The sequence below is a fragment of the Lytechinus pictus genome, chromosome 11, assembly GCF_037042905.1.
Source record: "Lytechinus pictus isolate F3 Inbred chromosome 11, Lp3.0, whole genome shotgun sequence".
Lineage (NCBI taxonomy): Eukaryota > Metazoa > Echinodermata > Echinoidea > Temnopleuroida > Toxopneustidae > Lytechinus > Lytechinus pictus.
In genome coordinates this window covers 29,813,795-29,832,054 of record NC_087255.1, presented here as the reverse complement: position 1 = coordinate 29,832,054, position 18,260 = coordinate 29,813,795, and the positions used below count along the sequence as shown (strand labels likewise).

The 18,260-nt window shown below is 38.1% G+C and overlaps 1 protein-coding gene across 3 annotated transcripts in view; it reads right to left on the bottom strand.

Annotated features, from left to right (window-relative positions):
- Positions 1-18,260, bottom strand: part of LOC129271661 (CMP-N-acetylneuraminate-poly-alpha-2,8-sialyltransferase-like) — a 29,960-nt gene that overhangs the window by 8,032 nt on the left and 3,668 nt on the right. For 2 of the 3 annotated variants that reach the window (XR_010295027.1, XM_064106300.1), the window contains exons 3-5: positions 7,481-7,661; positions 5,838-5,963; positions 4,461-4,629 (exon numbers count right to left, since the gene is read on the bottom strand). Coding sequence is in view for 2 of the 3 variants with exons in the window: in XM_064106300.1 (XP_063962370.1) it covers positions 4,461-4,629; positions 5,838-5,963; positions 7,481-7,661 (476 nt within the window). In the remaining variant the exon portion in view is untranslated. Of the gene's footprint in view, positions 1-4,460; positions 4,630-5,837; positions 5,964-7,480; positions 7,662-11,134; positions 11,464-18,260 lie in introns of those variants that run through there. The other variant, XM_054908953.2, reaches the window with a different exon arrangement.

The following is an 18,260-nucleotide window of genomic DNA, read 5'->3' as shown; positions in this document are numbered from 1 at the left end:
ATACTCCCGGGAGCTATTACTATGGTGGATACATGCATGAATAAGTATCCGGTATCATTAATTGTCAGGAAAGTCACCGTTAATAGTTGGGATTAATCAATCATCCTACGAACGAGGTTGGGATTAATGGTGACCACGGGAGACACTCGGTTAAGGTGACCTGAGGATACATCATTAAAAAGAGGGACACGAATCAATCGAGCCAACATGTATGGTCATGAACTGAGAGTGATATAGGATGGTTTATAGTTAGTCAACAAAAAAATTGAACTTAATCTGAGTGGGGCGCTTATAATTCGACTTTACTCTCATGGTTTCATGCATGCAGGACTATCGCTGTCAATTTCATTCTGCCATTTTTGTCAGCATTGAGGCGCTGTGGCGTCTACAACGTCACATCACCATCATGGGGTTGTAGGGTATATGACCCAGCGGCGGACCCAGGATTTTCCAAAAGGGGGGGGGGGCAAATTTTTTGGAGGATATTTCGCACGCGAAAAAAATTGACAAGCCAAAAAAAAAAAAAAAGGTCTCCAACCACAAATAAAGGAGATTTCGTACCAGAAAAAAAATTGACAAGCAAAAAAAAAAAAGGTCTTCAACCACAATCTTTCTTCTTTTTCCCCTCCTCCCCCCTGTTTTCCCTCTCTTTCCTTTTTCCTCTTTTCTTTCCTTTTTTTCGCTTCCTTTTTTTTTGCTTGTAACTCGTCAGGGGGGCAGTCATGCCCCCTGCCCCCCCCCCTTAGGTACGCTAGTGGTATGACCACTGCTGTCATCCGCGACTTTGCCAGCATGTGGCACTGCGGCGTCTACGGAGTCACATCAGCATCATGAGGGGTTGTGGAGGAGGTATCTGGAGTATCAATCACCATTCACCATTTCCCATAATTTTGGTGATTGAAGAAATCAATGTAACATGTTTACGTGATTATTGAACAATGGAATAGCTTAATTGCTTTGATTTTTCATGTGTCAAGGTATGGAAGCAAGGGGATATACCGTCTTGAATTCACATTAGGCATCTTGTTGTTTAAGTGTATTGGTTTTTGGTCAAGGCCTCCAAAATAAGGGTTCCACTGTTCACATTCATTATTAGATTCGGGTTACTATACGTACGTCACTCTTGTAGGATTATTATTTTTAAGTGTTATTATCATTTATTATTATAGAACCTGGCTTAGTGCGACACACTCTATATTTTTGTCCGATAGAGGACATGAAAACTGACAAACATTTTGAAATAATTTTGTGCAGAGATAGTTCTTTTAGAGAAGTTCAGAAAATCTCCTTAATGGGAAATATTATTGTAGATAGAAGGCGCTAAATCGCATCAAATCTTTAATTCCATCAAATTATTAATGATATGACATAATTGAAATCACGGCATTGCGGCGTACAATGCTCCGTTTTGACGGCGTTACGGCAGTAATAAGGCGGAGTTATGTGGCGTTACGGCGTCTGACGATGATGTCATGAAACACTGCACCGTAGTTCGACAATTGTGGTCAACATGGTCAAAGCAATATAAAGCGATGCTATCGTTACATTATCATTTGCAAGCTAAACATCTCCAACATGGATACTCTCTCAAACCGCTTAGTCGCAGATTTGACCTGAAGAGGCACGAACAAACTTCGCATCGAGAAATGGAAACCGACGAGGAACCGAATGAAACTGAATCTGAGAATGGAGACTCCAGTGATGGTGAAACTATCAAAGAGGAAGATTTGAGTTCAATTTAAAGTTCAATTTATTGATTTTCTCACCAATATAAAAACAATATACAACATGTACAAGAATGAAAGTTACATGGAAAAGAGAAAAACGGAAACTACTGAAAAGTTCAACGGAAACTACTGAAATGACATAATCAGAAAGTGAGGAATAGAAGACATTGGAGATCCAGAAGACAACTTGGCTTACTAGTATCAAGAATGGTTCAAACAGGCCTTGTAGCAGAAAATGAAAATATGAAAAATATATCTCAAGGGGCATGAGCAAGGAAGAAGCTCGAGAAAATGCTCACACAAAAGTTTTATGGGCAGTCAAACGAATCTTCTTCGACCACTACTCTTACTTCTTGCGACGTAACCTGTACCTTGAAGAGGATGACATTATTCAGGCATTCTGTCTGATATCAAAGAAAGAGTAGAGAGTGGCATGGATATTCGGAAAGCAATTCAACGGGTGTTGGCCAAACACGGAACAAAGTTTGATGTCCTATTTCAATACCAGGAAAAAAGAGGAGGATGAAGAAGAGATCGAAGGGACTTAAGAAAGTGCCAACTAGTGCATATAATTATGAAGAATAGACTGTATATAAATATTTAAGGTCTATCATCGCGTTAAAATTGATATTTTATTCATGTTGAAAAGTTCAAAGAGAGTGACCATATTATGTTAGTGAAAATGTAAATTCTGAGACACGTATAGATACCTATACATTTGAAATCTGGATTGTTTTTTAATATTTAATTGTTTTATACTAGAATCAGTTTGATAATAATAACTAATAATGATTTGGAATATATTTCTCCATTAGATGTGTTTTTTTTCTTCCCATGTGCTTTGTGTATGACGTGTTGATGCTATTTAGCGTCTTCTGAACTTCTCTAACAAAACTGTCCTCTATCGGACAAAAATAAAGAGTGTGTCGCACTAAGCCAGGTTCTATAATGATAAATAATAATAACAACACTTAAAAATAATAATCCTACAAGAGTGACGTACGTAGTAACCCAAATCTAATAACAGTGGAACCCTTATTTTGTAGGCCTTTACCAAACACTAATTAAGATACACTTAACAAAAAGATGCCTAATGTGTATTCAAGATGGTACATTCCCTTGCTTCCATACCTTGACATGAAGACAGCCTCAAAAACTCAAAGCAAGCTATGCCATTTGTCAATAACCTTGTATGCCTCACGTAAACATGTTATATTCTTCAATCACCAAAATTATGGGAAATGGTGAATGGTGATACTCCAGATACCCCCTCCCCCAAAACCCCATGATGCTGATGTGACGCCGTAGACGCCACAGCGCCACGATGCTGGCAAAGTCGCGGATGGCAGCAGTGGTCATACCCTACAACCCCATGATGCTGATGTGACGCCACAGACGCTGCAGTGCCACAATGCTGGCAAAGTCGCGGATGGCAGCAGTGCATGGTCATACCCTACAACCCCATGATGCTGATGTGACGCTGTAGACGCCACAAAATGTCAGTAATCACATACATTGATTGATGTTATTGGTCATATCTTATTTGTCAAAGAACACATGAACACATATGTGTCTAGTACACATTGATTGATATTATTGGGTTTACCTTATTTGTCAAAGAACACACAATATCAGTGATCTCGTGTGTCTAGTACACATTATTTTGTCAACGCCTCAATGCTGACAAAAATGGCAGAATGAAATGGACAGCGATAGTCCTGCATGCATGAACAGCAAAACATTTGACTGCCCCCCCCGGGACATATCCATGTATCCACCAAGTACACCCTTAATCCATACGTTATCAACAGGAAAACATGGCTTCCTGATCATAAAATTTGTCTTAAATTTTCCACGTTTCCTCAAGGTCAACGTTAATCCGGTATGTAACTTCCGTCGGATAATAATTATTTCATATGTATTTCAAGAAAAGCCTTACTGCACCCTATATTCTTCTAACTTAGAATTTAGAAATCTGTTGCTTTGTTATTCTTATACAGATTTTAATTTCCCTTAACCTCACTTATCTTTCAGTAAACCAATTTTACATAGGGATAATTTCCACTCTATGCACTAACTAAAGAACAGTGATTTTGAGGAATATTGTACATGTATGTACATGATAATGTCTACCAGTAATTATTTACATTCGTTACTCTAATTCCAACATAAGGACTCAATAATCATTAGTTATAAAGAAGATTTTTAAAAATCGTTGTAAATTGCCGGGTGGTATACACATCCGGGTCCTCTCCTTAGTGGCCTCAAACTCCCCATCATTCTACTTCGTCTACAACCAGCAATCTGTTACATGAAAGAAAAAACTCTGGCAGGTTTTTGCTAGAGTTTTTCAATGTGTTAAATGTCAATGGCATAATTTTGTTTGCTAGGGTTTTTGCTTATTTGCAAATTTTTCTTATGGTAAAAGTTTTATGCAACAGATCCCAGTTCATCTATTAACCATTCGGTCACAATAATCAAATTTTGTTTGCCTTTCAATTTCAATGTCCACTCGGTCTAGCACCGCCTAGTCTCTATAGGTCTTATAAACCAAATTATTTGATGATGAAAAATGATTAATATACACATACCAACTGGGCATTAGACTAAATCATGATTTAATAAGTTGGTATTTGACCAGAGTGAAGACCAAACGGCAATTTAGACCAAATCATTAGCCCATGTGGTGTAGACTATCTGAGCAGTAGACATAAAGTGAATATAAACGCCTACCTTCGGTAATGTCGAAATGAAGTTCTCGGTAACCACGAAATTAGGTTGCTTCCAGAATGTTCTTTTAGTGACGACATAACATAGTAACTCTTGATTAAGCTTAACATTGGTTTGAGTCAGTATAAGATCCCGGTCCGTACTCATATTGGTTTCTGCGTTAAGTTCTTGTCTATATTCAGATATGAAATCAATAATTCTGTATGAGGTACATTCTTCTTTTGTTTGAGAGAATAATCTTATAAACAACACAAGAGACTATCGGGTGGGTGGAAAAGTTGCAGGTGTCGGGTTTTAAATAACGCAAAATGTTGTTTAAACGCCATGTGTAAAGTCCTACACCAGTTAAAGCAATTAGATTTACGTAATATTCAACCCCCTCTCAAATAACCTTCTAATAATTTACATAATCAGGTTTTGTTAAATGAATAGATAAATAGATATTATAACACCAATATAAAGAAAGATGGAACAATGAAAAAAATGAGATTTTAATTAATAAATTGATAGTGAGAAAGTGATGAAATATATAGAATTGATGTAGCTTGAAAGGGGTAGGTATCACTCAATACTGAGAAAAAACAGAAAATGTGTCTTTGAAAAAGAAATAGAAAAATGAAGTGTTTCATGGGTGAATTTTCAATACATGAACATTGCAGATCATAAGTGTGGTATCTTTTTACCAACATGCTATCACCTCCTTACTAATTGTTGGATAAACGTTTTTGAGAGTGGTTAGATGCAGTATGGAATGTAAAAAAAGGTAACAGAAGTACAAAGGTCAGCTATTTAGAAAACACCCTTGTTTATATTCAGATATAAATATAAACAAGGGTGTGCTGCGTGTATTATCTTCCATATAGGCAGCACCCCCTGGAATTTTGGTAGATGTGTAAAATTGGAGGAATGTATGGAAAATGACCAACATTTTGTGCTGAAAACCTTGTTGTTGTTTTCTTGCTTGTCAAATTTCAAATTTCTTGGGACCAAAACGGCCTTTAATTTGGAGTGAAAACCCCCCTTTTTTTTGCTTCTCAAATTTACTTCAGCACCCCCACCAAAAGAAAAATTGTTCCTAGGACCCTACCTGTATATCAATTTGCGAGACACTGGTAGTGGCCCAGCTATTGAATAGCAAGGGCGTATAGTAACAGTACAGCGCATGTTAGAGGGTGCACTGTTAGAAAATGTATCCTTAAAATAAAAGAAGTTCCTGCAGCAGAAAAATTCCTGTTTCATGAATATACAGAATGATTCTGTTATTGCTTTGTGCAAAATCTTCCCTTTTTTTCTGTAAAATCACGGGTTTTTTAACAGTGTGTGAGAGGGGCGGGGGGGGGGGGGTTCGAGTCAATCAATCATGTTAGATGAAGCACTTACCTAAAACTATCGAGATATTGTGGATTGGTCTTCCAGTGATGTTTTTGAAGAAGGTTTGTATACAGATATATCCTTTCTGCATCACTGTTGTTGAAAAGCCAAATGTGCTCTGTAAAGTTTTTGTATCTGGAGAATGGTCGAAATGAGATGAAAAACAATGTTAACCAACAATGATCACCCGCATCATATTTATCATCACCTTTACTTAGAATCGCAATCACCTTATTTCATAACCACCATATGCCGTATACATGGGTGTAGTGGGGAGGGGAGTTGCATGAAGCAATCAACCCCCAAAATGTATACAAATTATATAAATAAACAAATAATAAATAAATAAATGAATAAATACATAATTAATAAATATATAAGTATATAAATAAATGCACGAAATAAATTTATTACAAAATTAACAAATGGACAAAATAATGAATGAACATAATAGATCCGAATTTCTTTAGCAAATTTTCACAACCAACCACCCTTAAATGTGCCCCCCGGGCCCTGTCCACGGAGGGACGGAGGTATACGCTAAGCCAAACATTAAACCTAACCTCCAAAACTAAAAAACCGTAATCCTTATCTTTACATTATTCTGAATCATATTACAATCCTAACTCTAACCCTATATGCCCTCTGAGATATTAAGACAGAAGCAATGTTGCAGGAGCATTATGTGCTGTCACCTTATTGGATATTACTTTCCTTTAATATGTCAATCCTATTATTTGTATCTGATATCGTTTTTTAATGGAACGAAATAAAGAAGTGGTGCGAGTCCCGGCCCCCACTCAGTGTTATTTAGGATACGCCTATGCTCGTTCCCTCCCTTTGAAAGCACCCCCCATCTCATGTCTGCCAAAATTTCTGAACCCCCTTTCGCGGGCTTTTCCTGCCTTGGAGACCCCCCCTAAATCCGGAACACTGCTCAATGTACCCCTATCTCAGGTGAGCTCCCATTCCAACCCCCTATCTCAGGACAGACACCACCCCCCCCCCTTCATCTCGGGTAAGCTGTCATTACAATAGAGGTTCCCTGGTGTCATGATGGAGACAAGCTTTCAAAACTAGCAGGAATTTCATCCTGGGATTTGATCAATTTTTCTATGATATTCAAGATATTTTATAACCCCCTTTTTAAATTTCTCAGGAGTCCAAAGAGAGAGAGAGAGAGAGAGAGAGAGAACCACCCCCTTTTAAAAGAAATCTCCAGGTGAAAAGTCAAATACACCCCCTTTTTTTTACAATTCGCGGGCCGGACTTGTCCCGCGAAAAAGTACCCTATTACCGGACATTTTGGGAACACGCATGCGGTCCCTCCGACCCTGGAGGGGGGGGGGGGGGGGGGCGGGGTATGAGTTGAATGCACGTGGGGGCGCAATGTGACCATTAGCTTCGGTGATATTAGATGGTCAACTTCCTATACATTGTGGTAATCATAGCCATTATTCAAGCAGACTGGCTCCATATTCTATTTCAATCACATTATATTCATTTTTTTAATGTTTTATTTTTATTTTTTTTATTTGATTTTTATTATTATTATTATTATTATTTTGTTATTATAATAATAACAGAATAATAATATTTTTTTTTTTTTTTCTTTTTTTTTGGGGGGGACTATATCGACCGGATATACTTACTCATTCCCATGCATGCCTTCAAATAGAAAGTGTGACGTAACAGACTGGGGTATACTCCTCCGTGGTCGTTTCGTGTTAGAGATCGTTGATAACAGATGGAGGAGCAAAATCATAATAACGAATATGATGACGAGTTGTCGAGAGTGGAGGCGACGTCGAAACGTTGTCGGAAGTCGGCACACTATAAACATGAGGTTACAAATAGCAAATCGTTTGTGGTAATTCAGGAGCGGTACCACAAAAGGCAGGGGCGTCAACCTTCCATTATTATTATTTCATTATTATTATTTTTTGTTTGGCGTCTCCTGTGCCTGGTAAGCGAAGAGCGAACTGAATCACTATGACATGCAGGTCTCTCCTCCCGATATAACTGATTGGGGAGGGGGGGGGGGGAGTGCATGCAGGTGAACGCTACACCGATGTTTCCTCCTACTCTCATACGAATAGTGCAGTGGGTTCTTAACGTGCAATGAGGTGGTGACTCTCCTCTACACGGGGCCTCCATTTAACGTACTATCCGGGGGACGAAGTGTTTTTCACTGTAACATAGCCCCCCCGGGGGGGGGGGGCACTCAGTACATAATGCATAGTGGGTATGTGCCGCGGAGGGGACCCCCATTTTTACACTCAAATTTCCGTTCCAAGGCATAGCATTTTTGTCTTATTGAGAAAAAGAACAAAGAAAGCCACTCTAAAGCATAGCATTTTTTTTTCTTATCGAGAAAAAAGAAGAAAGAAATCCGCTCCAAAGCTTCGCATATTTTTCGTTACGCCGTTCCGGTCGCATTGATCTGCAACAAGGAGCTGCTATTTTGGTGAAAAGCGGCCGCAGAGCGCTGTCCGACCATCGCCTCTGCGCGAGCGCACCCGGCGGAGGCCGTGCTAGCTGCATCATGCACGAATGTCCGTTCCATATTAGGGATGCATACGCACTCGGCGCACTCATCACACGCTGGCGATCCGTTCCAAGGACCCCCGTTTTCACAAACATTTGTAGTTCCGAAGCCCGTTCCGAGGACCCTCCTTTTTACAATTAGCCCGCTCCAAGGCCCCCGTTTTTTTGTCTCGGCCGCGGCACACCCCTACCACTTTTTTGGTCGAGTGCCCCCCCCCCCAGGGAACATAGCCTGCATCTATGGAACAGGGGAGAGTTGTTAACACACAACTCACTGGCTTCATCATGCAGTCATCCGCCAGTGGACTCGAACCCACGATCTTTGGTTCGACAGGCAGACGCTTAACCGTCTGAGCCAACTTCACTCTCCGTGAAAACGGGAATGAGAAAGAAAAGGAAAATATTATAATAAGGAGAGATATTTGCATGGCTGAGTGAGTAACATAATATAATATTTCTATAATCGATACGAAATTGCATTTGGGGATAAATATAACGTCAACTTAGGTCGTTTTGCCCCCTATACAGTGCGTTTCAGAAAAAAAGTAATCCAAATCTAGAGGACTGGTATCCGAATCATATGTATTTTTTTTGAATTAGTATGCATGGATGCGAAAGAGTAATTCATCAGCTTTCCATTGATACCCTATTTGTGCCATTTGTGCCAAGCATGACAAAATTAAGTGATGTTGAAGACAACAGGTGCAGTTACCACTTTTTCCAAGTTTTTGAAAACCTGATGAAAGAGCAGCTGCTGATGTAAATACTTTCATCAAAGCCTGAGCTTGCAAAAGTCTTAATTGGACCCTTTTCTTCCAAAGGATTCCAAAGGAGAGTAAATGGGCGAATGCACAGGTTCGAGGAGTGTACCTGCATCTTTGGTGGATTCAGGACTAGCACTCCTGTCCATCGTTCCAACATCTTTCGAGATAGACTCAAAGAACTCTTTGGGGTTTGGAAATCAAGTTGTTGCCCTCAACCACCATGACGTAGAATGGCCACCAAGATTCCCTGACCTCGCGGGGGACACTTAAAAAACAAGGTATTTGTGATTCCTCCTCAAGATCTTGATGATTTGCAGGGCCGGCGAATCCCACATGAGGTGGATGCTTTTTGTGCAATGATCCGGCAATGCATGGTAAGACGAGCTGTCCAAGATGTCATTAATCCCTCTACGCAACCGGTTTTGTGTGCAAAGGAGAGGAGGACATGTTGAAGGTGTAGGTGAATAATACCTTGGTCACATTTGCTCTACGGCGGCCGTACGGCGAGTCGAAAACAGCCGTTTTAACATTTTTTGTCCAACTTCATATAGGTGGTTTGAATTAAAATTAATAAAACGGCTGTTTTCGACTCGCCGTATGGCCGCCGTAGAGCAAATGTGACCAAGGTATAAGTCTGACATTAACCTTTCAATCATCATTTCAGAGGAATGCCTTGACTCTTCACTCCAAAATAACTTGTATTTACATTTTATTCTATCGAGCGCATATTTTTTACCCACTTTACCAAAACTTGGAAAAGTGGTACCTGCACCTTTTGTCTTCAACATAAATTAATTCGGTCATGAGTGGCGCAGATGGTGCATATATGGCATCAATGGAAAGCTGATGAGTTTCTCTTTCATATCCATGCAGAATAATTCCACAAAATTAAGGATGATTCGAATATCGGCCCTCTAGATTTGGATTACTGTTTTTCTGAAACGCACTGTATAAAAATTTCCATGCGCCGCCCTATAGTAATTAATAAGAGAGAAGGGAATAAGACAAAGCAAAGCTGATTCTATGAAGGATTTTTTTTGTAGAAGGATATGCATGCATAATGATGCCGCGTTCATAATATTATGCATGAAGACTTACAAAGTTTGCTTTGTCGCCATTTCCTTTCTTCCCCAAATGAATTATATCGTCACACAATATGCAAATGTCAATGTACAAGAAACATATTATGCTGGTGAAAAAGGAAATGATACCAAGGTGCTTATCTATTGAAACTAGAAATGAAATCAACAATTTGCCATGGTCACTTCATTTCCTAAAGATCTGCAGTCGAGAACCATTTTCATTTGAATCACTGATTTTTATTATCTCAAATAATATTCACGACACAGGACAATGAATGAAAAGATACATTTTTGTCATTTTTATTAAACGATATAGTACATTATATCCTTCAACTGATTCATTTTTAATGAATGTATTTCCCCGGGTACAAAATATCAGTAAGAAATTGTTATCATCAATTTGCCTATCAAGATTACTACCATGGCACTCCTTTTCCGTTGTTGTTTTGTTTGGTCTGTTCATTGGCATACTATTTATTACTGTTATTATTTATTTGGCAAATAAATTTACAATACAAGAAAATACAAGAAATTTCAACAATTGGAACGCCAGGGACAGAAAAAGTAAATTACTGTGGCATAAAGCCTCTTGTCCTAATTCCAATGGTTGATTTACAGTAAATTAATAACGGAACAATATAAAGTACTAATAATGTAAAGGGATGTTACATGCGACCTGATTGATTGAACAAAATATGTGATATAGATGATATAACACCATATTCTAATAATAGAATAATTATTCGTTACTAGAAAGGAATTGACATTGAATTCCAAATTCGCAACAGAGTTCTAATTGGAAAGCTGCGTTTATCTAGTATAATAAATGAGGAAGAGTTGAAAGTATATGTAACACGGTTTTAAAAGACATATCAGCATAAAACATATGACTAAATATTAGATATAGACATACCTCCGGCAGATAATCTTTGAGCGAACCATCTATACGCAGTAGATGACGACATGTTGGATCCTGTGTCACCATTTAATAAAATTTCCCCAAACATGGTAAAATTTTATCTTCACTTTCACGAATTAAATGATAAACGATGACAAAAAAGTCGAAAAAAATGAATATCCTGCTTTTTCTTCCCTTTTGGATGAAATGACGAATACCAAGAGTAAGGCACTGTCAGAATTCTCTGCACCAATCGATCATTGTAATACTTTGTAGAGCGCGCGGAGACAGAACTAGAGAAGCCATCGATCGCATGACACGGACAGGTTTATAGGCCTGTAACTAAAAATTGATTTTTTAATTGTCTGTTAAAAGAGATGAAGAGAGGGGATAATCTTCCTTTTTTGTCAAACATTATTCATTTACAAGTCTTAATTGAGGATCGCACTTTATGAGTATAGAGTCTATAGACGAGCCATATTTCAGGGGCGGATCCAGGGGGGGGGGGGGCGAGCCGGCCCCAGCCCCATATTTTGGGGCAACCTGCAGAAAAATGTCATTTTTAACTTGAGAGAAACGCTTATAAATAAAAAGAAAAGTAAGAAGGAGGTGCCCATGCTTAATTTACGGCCTCGTAACGGCCGGCCCGACTCCCATATTAGTCCAGTAGATATGTGAAAAAGATGCTCGAATCTGGCAGAAAGTGTGAAATTTGGCATACAGGGGTATTTTTGGGCGCTGATTTCAAAAATTGCCGGCCCCAAGCGATTTGACCATCGGGTCGGCCGCCATTTTGAAATCCAAGATGGCCGCCATGACAAATCATAATATGTCATTTTCTTGAGTTTTTCATGTCATGTGACACTGAAATTTGGCATATAGGGGTATTTTTAGGCACTGATTTCAAATATTGCCGGCCCCCAGCAATTAGACCATTTGGCCGGCGGCAAAATGGCCGCCATCTTGAAATCCAAGATGGCCGCCATGATATATTATTGCAATCATTTTCTCGAGTTTTATATGAACTGAGGTATTGAAATTTGGCATATAGGCTAAATTTGGGATTCTGATTTCAAAAATTGCCGGCCCCAAGCGATTTGACCATCGGGTCGGCCGCCATTTTGAAATCCAAGATGGCCGCCATGAAAAATCATTAAATGTTATTTTCTTGAGTTTTTCATGTCATGTGACACTGAAATTTGGCATATAGGGGTATTTTGAGGCACTGATTTCAAATATTGCCGGCCCCCAGCAATTTGACAATTTGGTCGGCGGCAAAATGGCCGCCATTTTGAAATCCAAGATGGCCGCCATTAAAAATCATTAAATCTCATTTTCTTGAGTTTTACATGATATGTGACACTAAAATTTTGCATATAGGGGTATTTTTAGGCACTGATGTCAAATATTGCAGGCCCCCAGCAATTTGACCTCCAGGTCAGCGGCAAAACGGCCGCCATCTTAAAATCCAAGATGGCCGCCATGAAAGATAATTTGCTCAAGTCTTGCGTATGGCCTGTAACACTCTAAATTTGGAGAAAAACTTGATCTTTGCATCCTTGATCAATGAAAAGAACATAATAAATAGATGTTTTTTTGAATTCCAATATGGTTACCAAGTTTGAATGATGTACAACATTATAATGGTGAGTAAAACCCATTGTATAGGCACTGAAAACAAATCCAACACAACCACATCTTTGTCCGTTGCAAGGATTACAATACTTTGGCACCCTTAATTGCTGATATAGATGTTACGTAAGTATGGAGCACCATACATACACAAACCAGCTAGCTTCTTCTGCAGTTACACATTTGAAGTGGCTTTGGTTGAATAATAACCATCCATAACAATCATTTTCTGTTGAGAGGCTGTAAATTTCTTCATATGATCTGCAGTATTGCACTTTGACATATCGACGGAGTGTGGGGTGCTTATGTCAAATATTGCTGGCCCTCAGTGATCTGATCCCGAGTCAGAAGCAAAATGTCAGCCTTCTTGAAATCCAAGATGGCTGCCATGAAAAAAGATCATTGAAAAAATCACTTTATCTAGTATCACGTAACGTATTATTTTAAAGTTTGGCATCTAGGGATATTGAAAATGCCCCCAGTAATCTGTCAAATAGATATGCTGCAAAATGGCCACCATGTTGAAATCTAGAGAGGATCGACTGTCATGAAAATTCATCAAAATCATTTTCTTGGTTTAAAAAAATTTGAGGCACTGCATTTTAGACATACAGGCAGGTTTTTGGCCTGCTGGTTTAGAATATTGCTCTTGGAGCAATAATTGCAATATTTTATTACAAATCAACATGAAGAAAACTGCTCCAGACTTGAAGTACTGATGGTAATAGTGGTATAATGATGATGATGAAATTAATATTAATGATGGATGATAATAATACACATTTTATTGTTCAAAATAGAATTCAGTAACAGAAATGCTCCGAAAATTTATTTTGCCCATACCCTGTAGATCGCGAGCCCGGCAGCAACTTAGCAGCGCCACATCGGACGTTGCTCTATCCCTTAAAAAGGGGAGTTCACCCCGGAGAAAAGTTTGTTGTAAAAACAAAAGAAAATATGATATAAAAAAGAGATTGGTGGATCCATCAAAGATGTTAGAATTTTAAGTTTTTTTTATTTGTGACGTTATATAGGCTACTGTACGAGCAGCTGTCCCATTATGTTGTGATATAAAATGCATAAATGGTTCATCATGGGTATTTTTTTTCTTTCTGGAGCGGTGTGAAATCATTTGTTTGCTGATATACTGAGGCTTCAATAAAAAACATTTTCATCTTTTTTAAAGAGGCTATATTTCATTGATTTTGTACTATAAGAAACATGGGGAACTGCTTGCATCTGACGTCACAAATACACCAAATGAAAGTCAAATAGTTTTTTTAATATTTGATGGAATTTGCTCAAACCTTCAATATTTTTTTCATTATTTATTCTGTTATTGTTTCAATAAACTTTTTGTCAGGTTGAACTTCCCTTTAATTCTTTGACCGCCAAACAGGTTAGAAGCAACTCCCCTCTTTTAACATCTTTTGGTCTGATGCTGTCGGAGCTTGATCTCCCGATTGAGAGGTGAACATGCTCCCATTGTCAGATTGTCGAACACATGATGGTTATCCAAAATGCCAAACTTCAAAATAATAACTACGTTATAATTATGATACTTATTTTTTTAATGATTTTTTATGGCAGCCATTTTGGATTTCAAGAAGGCTGCCATAAATTGGATGAACATTACTGAATTCGAGAGAAGTCTATGGAGATCACAGGGAAATCCCAGTTGTGGGCGATGCCATCAAACTTAACACACGTGTAGAAAGCAACTCACCAAAAGAAAGCTCATTTTCTTCTCTTTCGACTGATGATACATATATTTTGATTGCTTGAAAACACTTGGTTATTTACCATCAAATCAAAAGACACATAACATAATTTCACCCAAGACCACAATAATAGCGTAAGCCCGTTTTTATACAGTATTCAATGGGGCTTCCGCAATGTGCCCGTACCGCACGTTCCAGGCACGAATTTTGTGTTTCATTTTTAGCCATCGAACCCATGACGATATACATTGTTTAGCTCAAAATTTTACATTTTCTTGTGGAAAAATATGAATTCCACGATATATAATTTGCAAGAGAAGTTCAGTTGTTGAAATATCATATCATATGCGATATAGCTCCCATCGTTTTGCCTGTAAAACGGGAAATCTACGCAGTTTCAGACTCGTAACAAGAAGGATTGGCGATAGTACCATGACAAATCTGTGTGGTGGAATAGTGTATTCCATGGAGGGTTAAATCAAGCTCATACAACGGTCACCCTTCGCACCCATTGTTCATCCGACATGTATATCTACCATGCACCCCTATCAACGTGTCTTTATGTATTGGTGATACGCTTAAGTGCATTCAAACGTTTGCAGTGAAAGGTAGAAGAAATTTGGGGTCTTATTTTTCGATATGCATGGCGGCCATCTTGTATTTCAAAATGGCGGCCGACCTGATGGTCAAATCACTTGGGGCCGGCAATATTTGGAATCAGCACCCAAAATTAAGCCTTTATGCCAAATTTCAATACCGCAGTTCTCATAAAACTCGAAAAATGATTGCAATAATATATCATGGCGGCCATCTTGGATTTCAAGATGGCGGCCATTTTGCCTCTGACCCGATGGTCAAATCGCTTGGGGCCGGCAATATTTGAAATCATTGCCTAAAAATACCCCTATATGCCAAATTTCAGTGTCACATGACATGAAAAACTCAAGAAAATAACATTTAATGATTTTTCATGGCGGCCATCTTGGATTTCAAAATGGCGGCCGACCCGATGGTCAAATGGCTTGGGGCCGGCAATTTTTGAAAGCAGCATCCCAAATTTAGCCTATATGCCAAATTTCAATACCTCAGTTCATATAAAACTCGAGAAAATGATTGCAATAATATATCATGGCGGCCATCTTGGATTTCAAGATGGCGGCCATTTTGCCGCCGGCCAAATGGTCAAATCGCTTGGGGCCGGCAATATTTGAAATCATTGCCTAAAAATACCCCTATATGCCAAATTTCAGTGTCACATGACATGAAAAACTCAAGAAAATAACATTTAATGATTTTTCATGGCGGCCATCTTGGATTTCAAAATGGCGGCCGACCCGATGGTCAAATCGCTTGGGGCCGGCAATTTTTGAAATCAGCATCCCAAATTTAGCCTTTATGCCAAATTTCAATACCTCAGTTCATATAAAACTTGAGAAAATGATTGCAATAATATATCATGGCAGCCATCTTGGATTTCAAGATGGCGGCCATTTTGCCGCCGGCCAAATGGTCAAATTGCTGGGGGCCGGCAATATTTGAAATCAGTGCCTAAAAATACCCCTATATGCCAAATTTCAGTGTCACATGACATGAAAAACTCAAGAAAATTACATTTAATGATTTTTCATGGCGGCCATCTTGGATTTCAAAATGGCGGCCGACCCGATGGTCAAATCGCTTGGGGCCGGCAATTTTTGAAATCAGCGCCCAAAAATACCCCTGTATGCCAAATTTCACACTTTCTGCCAGATCCGAGCATCTTGGCCATTTTTTGTCACATAACCGCTCCACTATATGCCTTTTCTATGTCATAGCGTCAACTTTAGGTCATCAAAACACACATTTTACTCATGAAATCGATAATTTTTAACATAGAGGGAATGACCTCAGAAACGCTGAAATCGCATATAAGGAGTTTAATTTTTCAATTTTTTTTCTGGAGGAGGGCCCCAGACACCTCCTCCCGTCAGGTGGCACATTCGGTGCGTGTTTTGGGACCTTCGGCCCCTTTAAAAACATCCTTGATCCGTCCCTGTATTTTGTTTGTTGCAATGGGCGACCGTGGAGATCCACTATTGACGAATTTATAATTTCTACATAACACATCCATAGTAACAGTTGTTGCTTAGTGATTATTCAGTTTATTTGTTTATGAAATTGAAATTATGATCTTTGTATATACACTTTCATGTCTTCTGTAATCAAGTATGCAATGACTTTTTGGTAAGAAATTAAGAGATACGAATTTTTATTTGAATGCTAGCAGAAACAAGGATAATAAGCTTTTTGCAGAGCATGCGCATTTCATCGCTCCACATGTCAAATATAACGGTTCGTGGAACTTTCTACAGCAAAATAACTGTTTTTGAGTAGGAAAGTAATATCTCACATTACATATTTTTCTTCTGGACAAAACTGTAATTGAGCTATAGTTGTCATTTTATATGTTTAGAAAGTATGTTCTTAGGCCTGTATTTGACCAACATTTCAAAGACGACTACACATGCTAAGATAGAAAAAAAAAAACTTTCCAAATGTGGCCACCCTCCTCGGAGCAGATGAAACACCTTTTTACAATGGCTCCTGGCAATTTATAAACTGTTAAAAGCTCAGAAAAGAGAATTGTATAACTTGAAACGTGTCTGTCAATCATTTATTTTGTTTACAAGGAAAAGGTAGCCTTTAAGGCTATCATAAATGTACAAGTTTAGAAAAAAGTATTAATCATATCTGTCAAATTTCTTTTGTTACAATGAAAAATATGAAATATATCTCCTATAAAGTTTGCGTATCATTTGTTTAATTGTAATTAGAACCTTTCGTGTGTTTGTGCGTTTTCTAGTTTTCATAATCTATACCGGCTCTTTACTAGAAAAGAATAAGTTAAAAACAGGAGGAGAGTGTACTATTAGGCCCTATAGGTTCTTATCAAAATTGTAAATCTGAGTATAGGCTAATTGGAAATAAGAGCACAGCACAGAGTAGCCTCGTCGATAAGCTAAAACATGTTGTCAATCATAATGCTTTGTGTACAAGATATAATCTTTTCTACAAGTCTGCAAACACGAGAAATAATAATTTTGAAAATATCTATCCAATAGATATGGATAGATTTGTTTTTTATTAATGAAATCAAATTCGCAGCGAAAGGATGAATTACATGAATTTGTACAGAGCAAAAATGCAAACAGGTAATAAAAATGCCTAATATACCCGTATATGTTAGGCCTTGATATATATTTTTATTACCTATATACATATAGCTTTTTCGTAAAAGTGTAACTGAATAAAACAGCTATAGTGATTTGGGATTTGATACGTTTGTTAACAATGTAAAGAAATATTGATTTTTTCCGAAAAAGTGGCATTTCCCAATTTGTAAGAAATAATCACTTTATCATGAAGAGAATACATTTAAGTTAAAAAAGCAAAATACATATATGGTTTCACCACAGTCGGCCATTTCAAGAGCCCAAACAGAAATTGATGTGTAGTTCTACAGTTAGGGTGAAGCCACAACAACTTAAAAAACCAATCAAAACGTTTCCCATAATATTATAAAGTGGATAATATAATGCAAAGGAGTCAATTAGCTTTGTCACGTTTTATTATGGGGCTAATCTTGTATGAAATTAGATGTTAAAAATCCTGCATTTGTCAAGATAAGAAAAAACAAAAGGTTACAATTTATGTGTTACAATGACCCCATGCATATAGGCGTGTTACAATTACCTCTTTTTATGGGGACAATTTAACAGTTGACCACTTGATGATAGCTTCTAAATTAT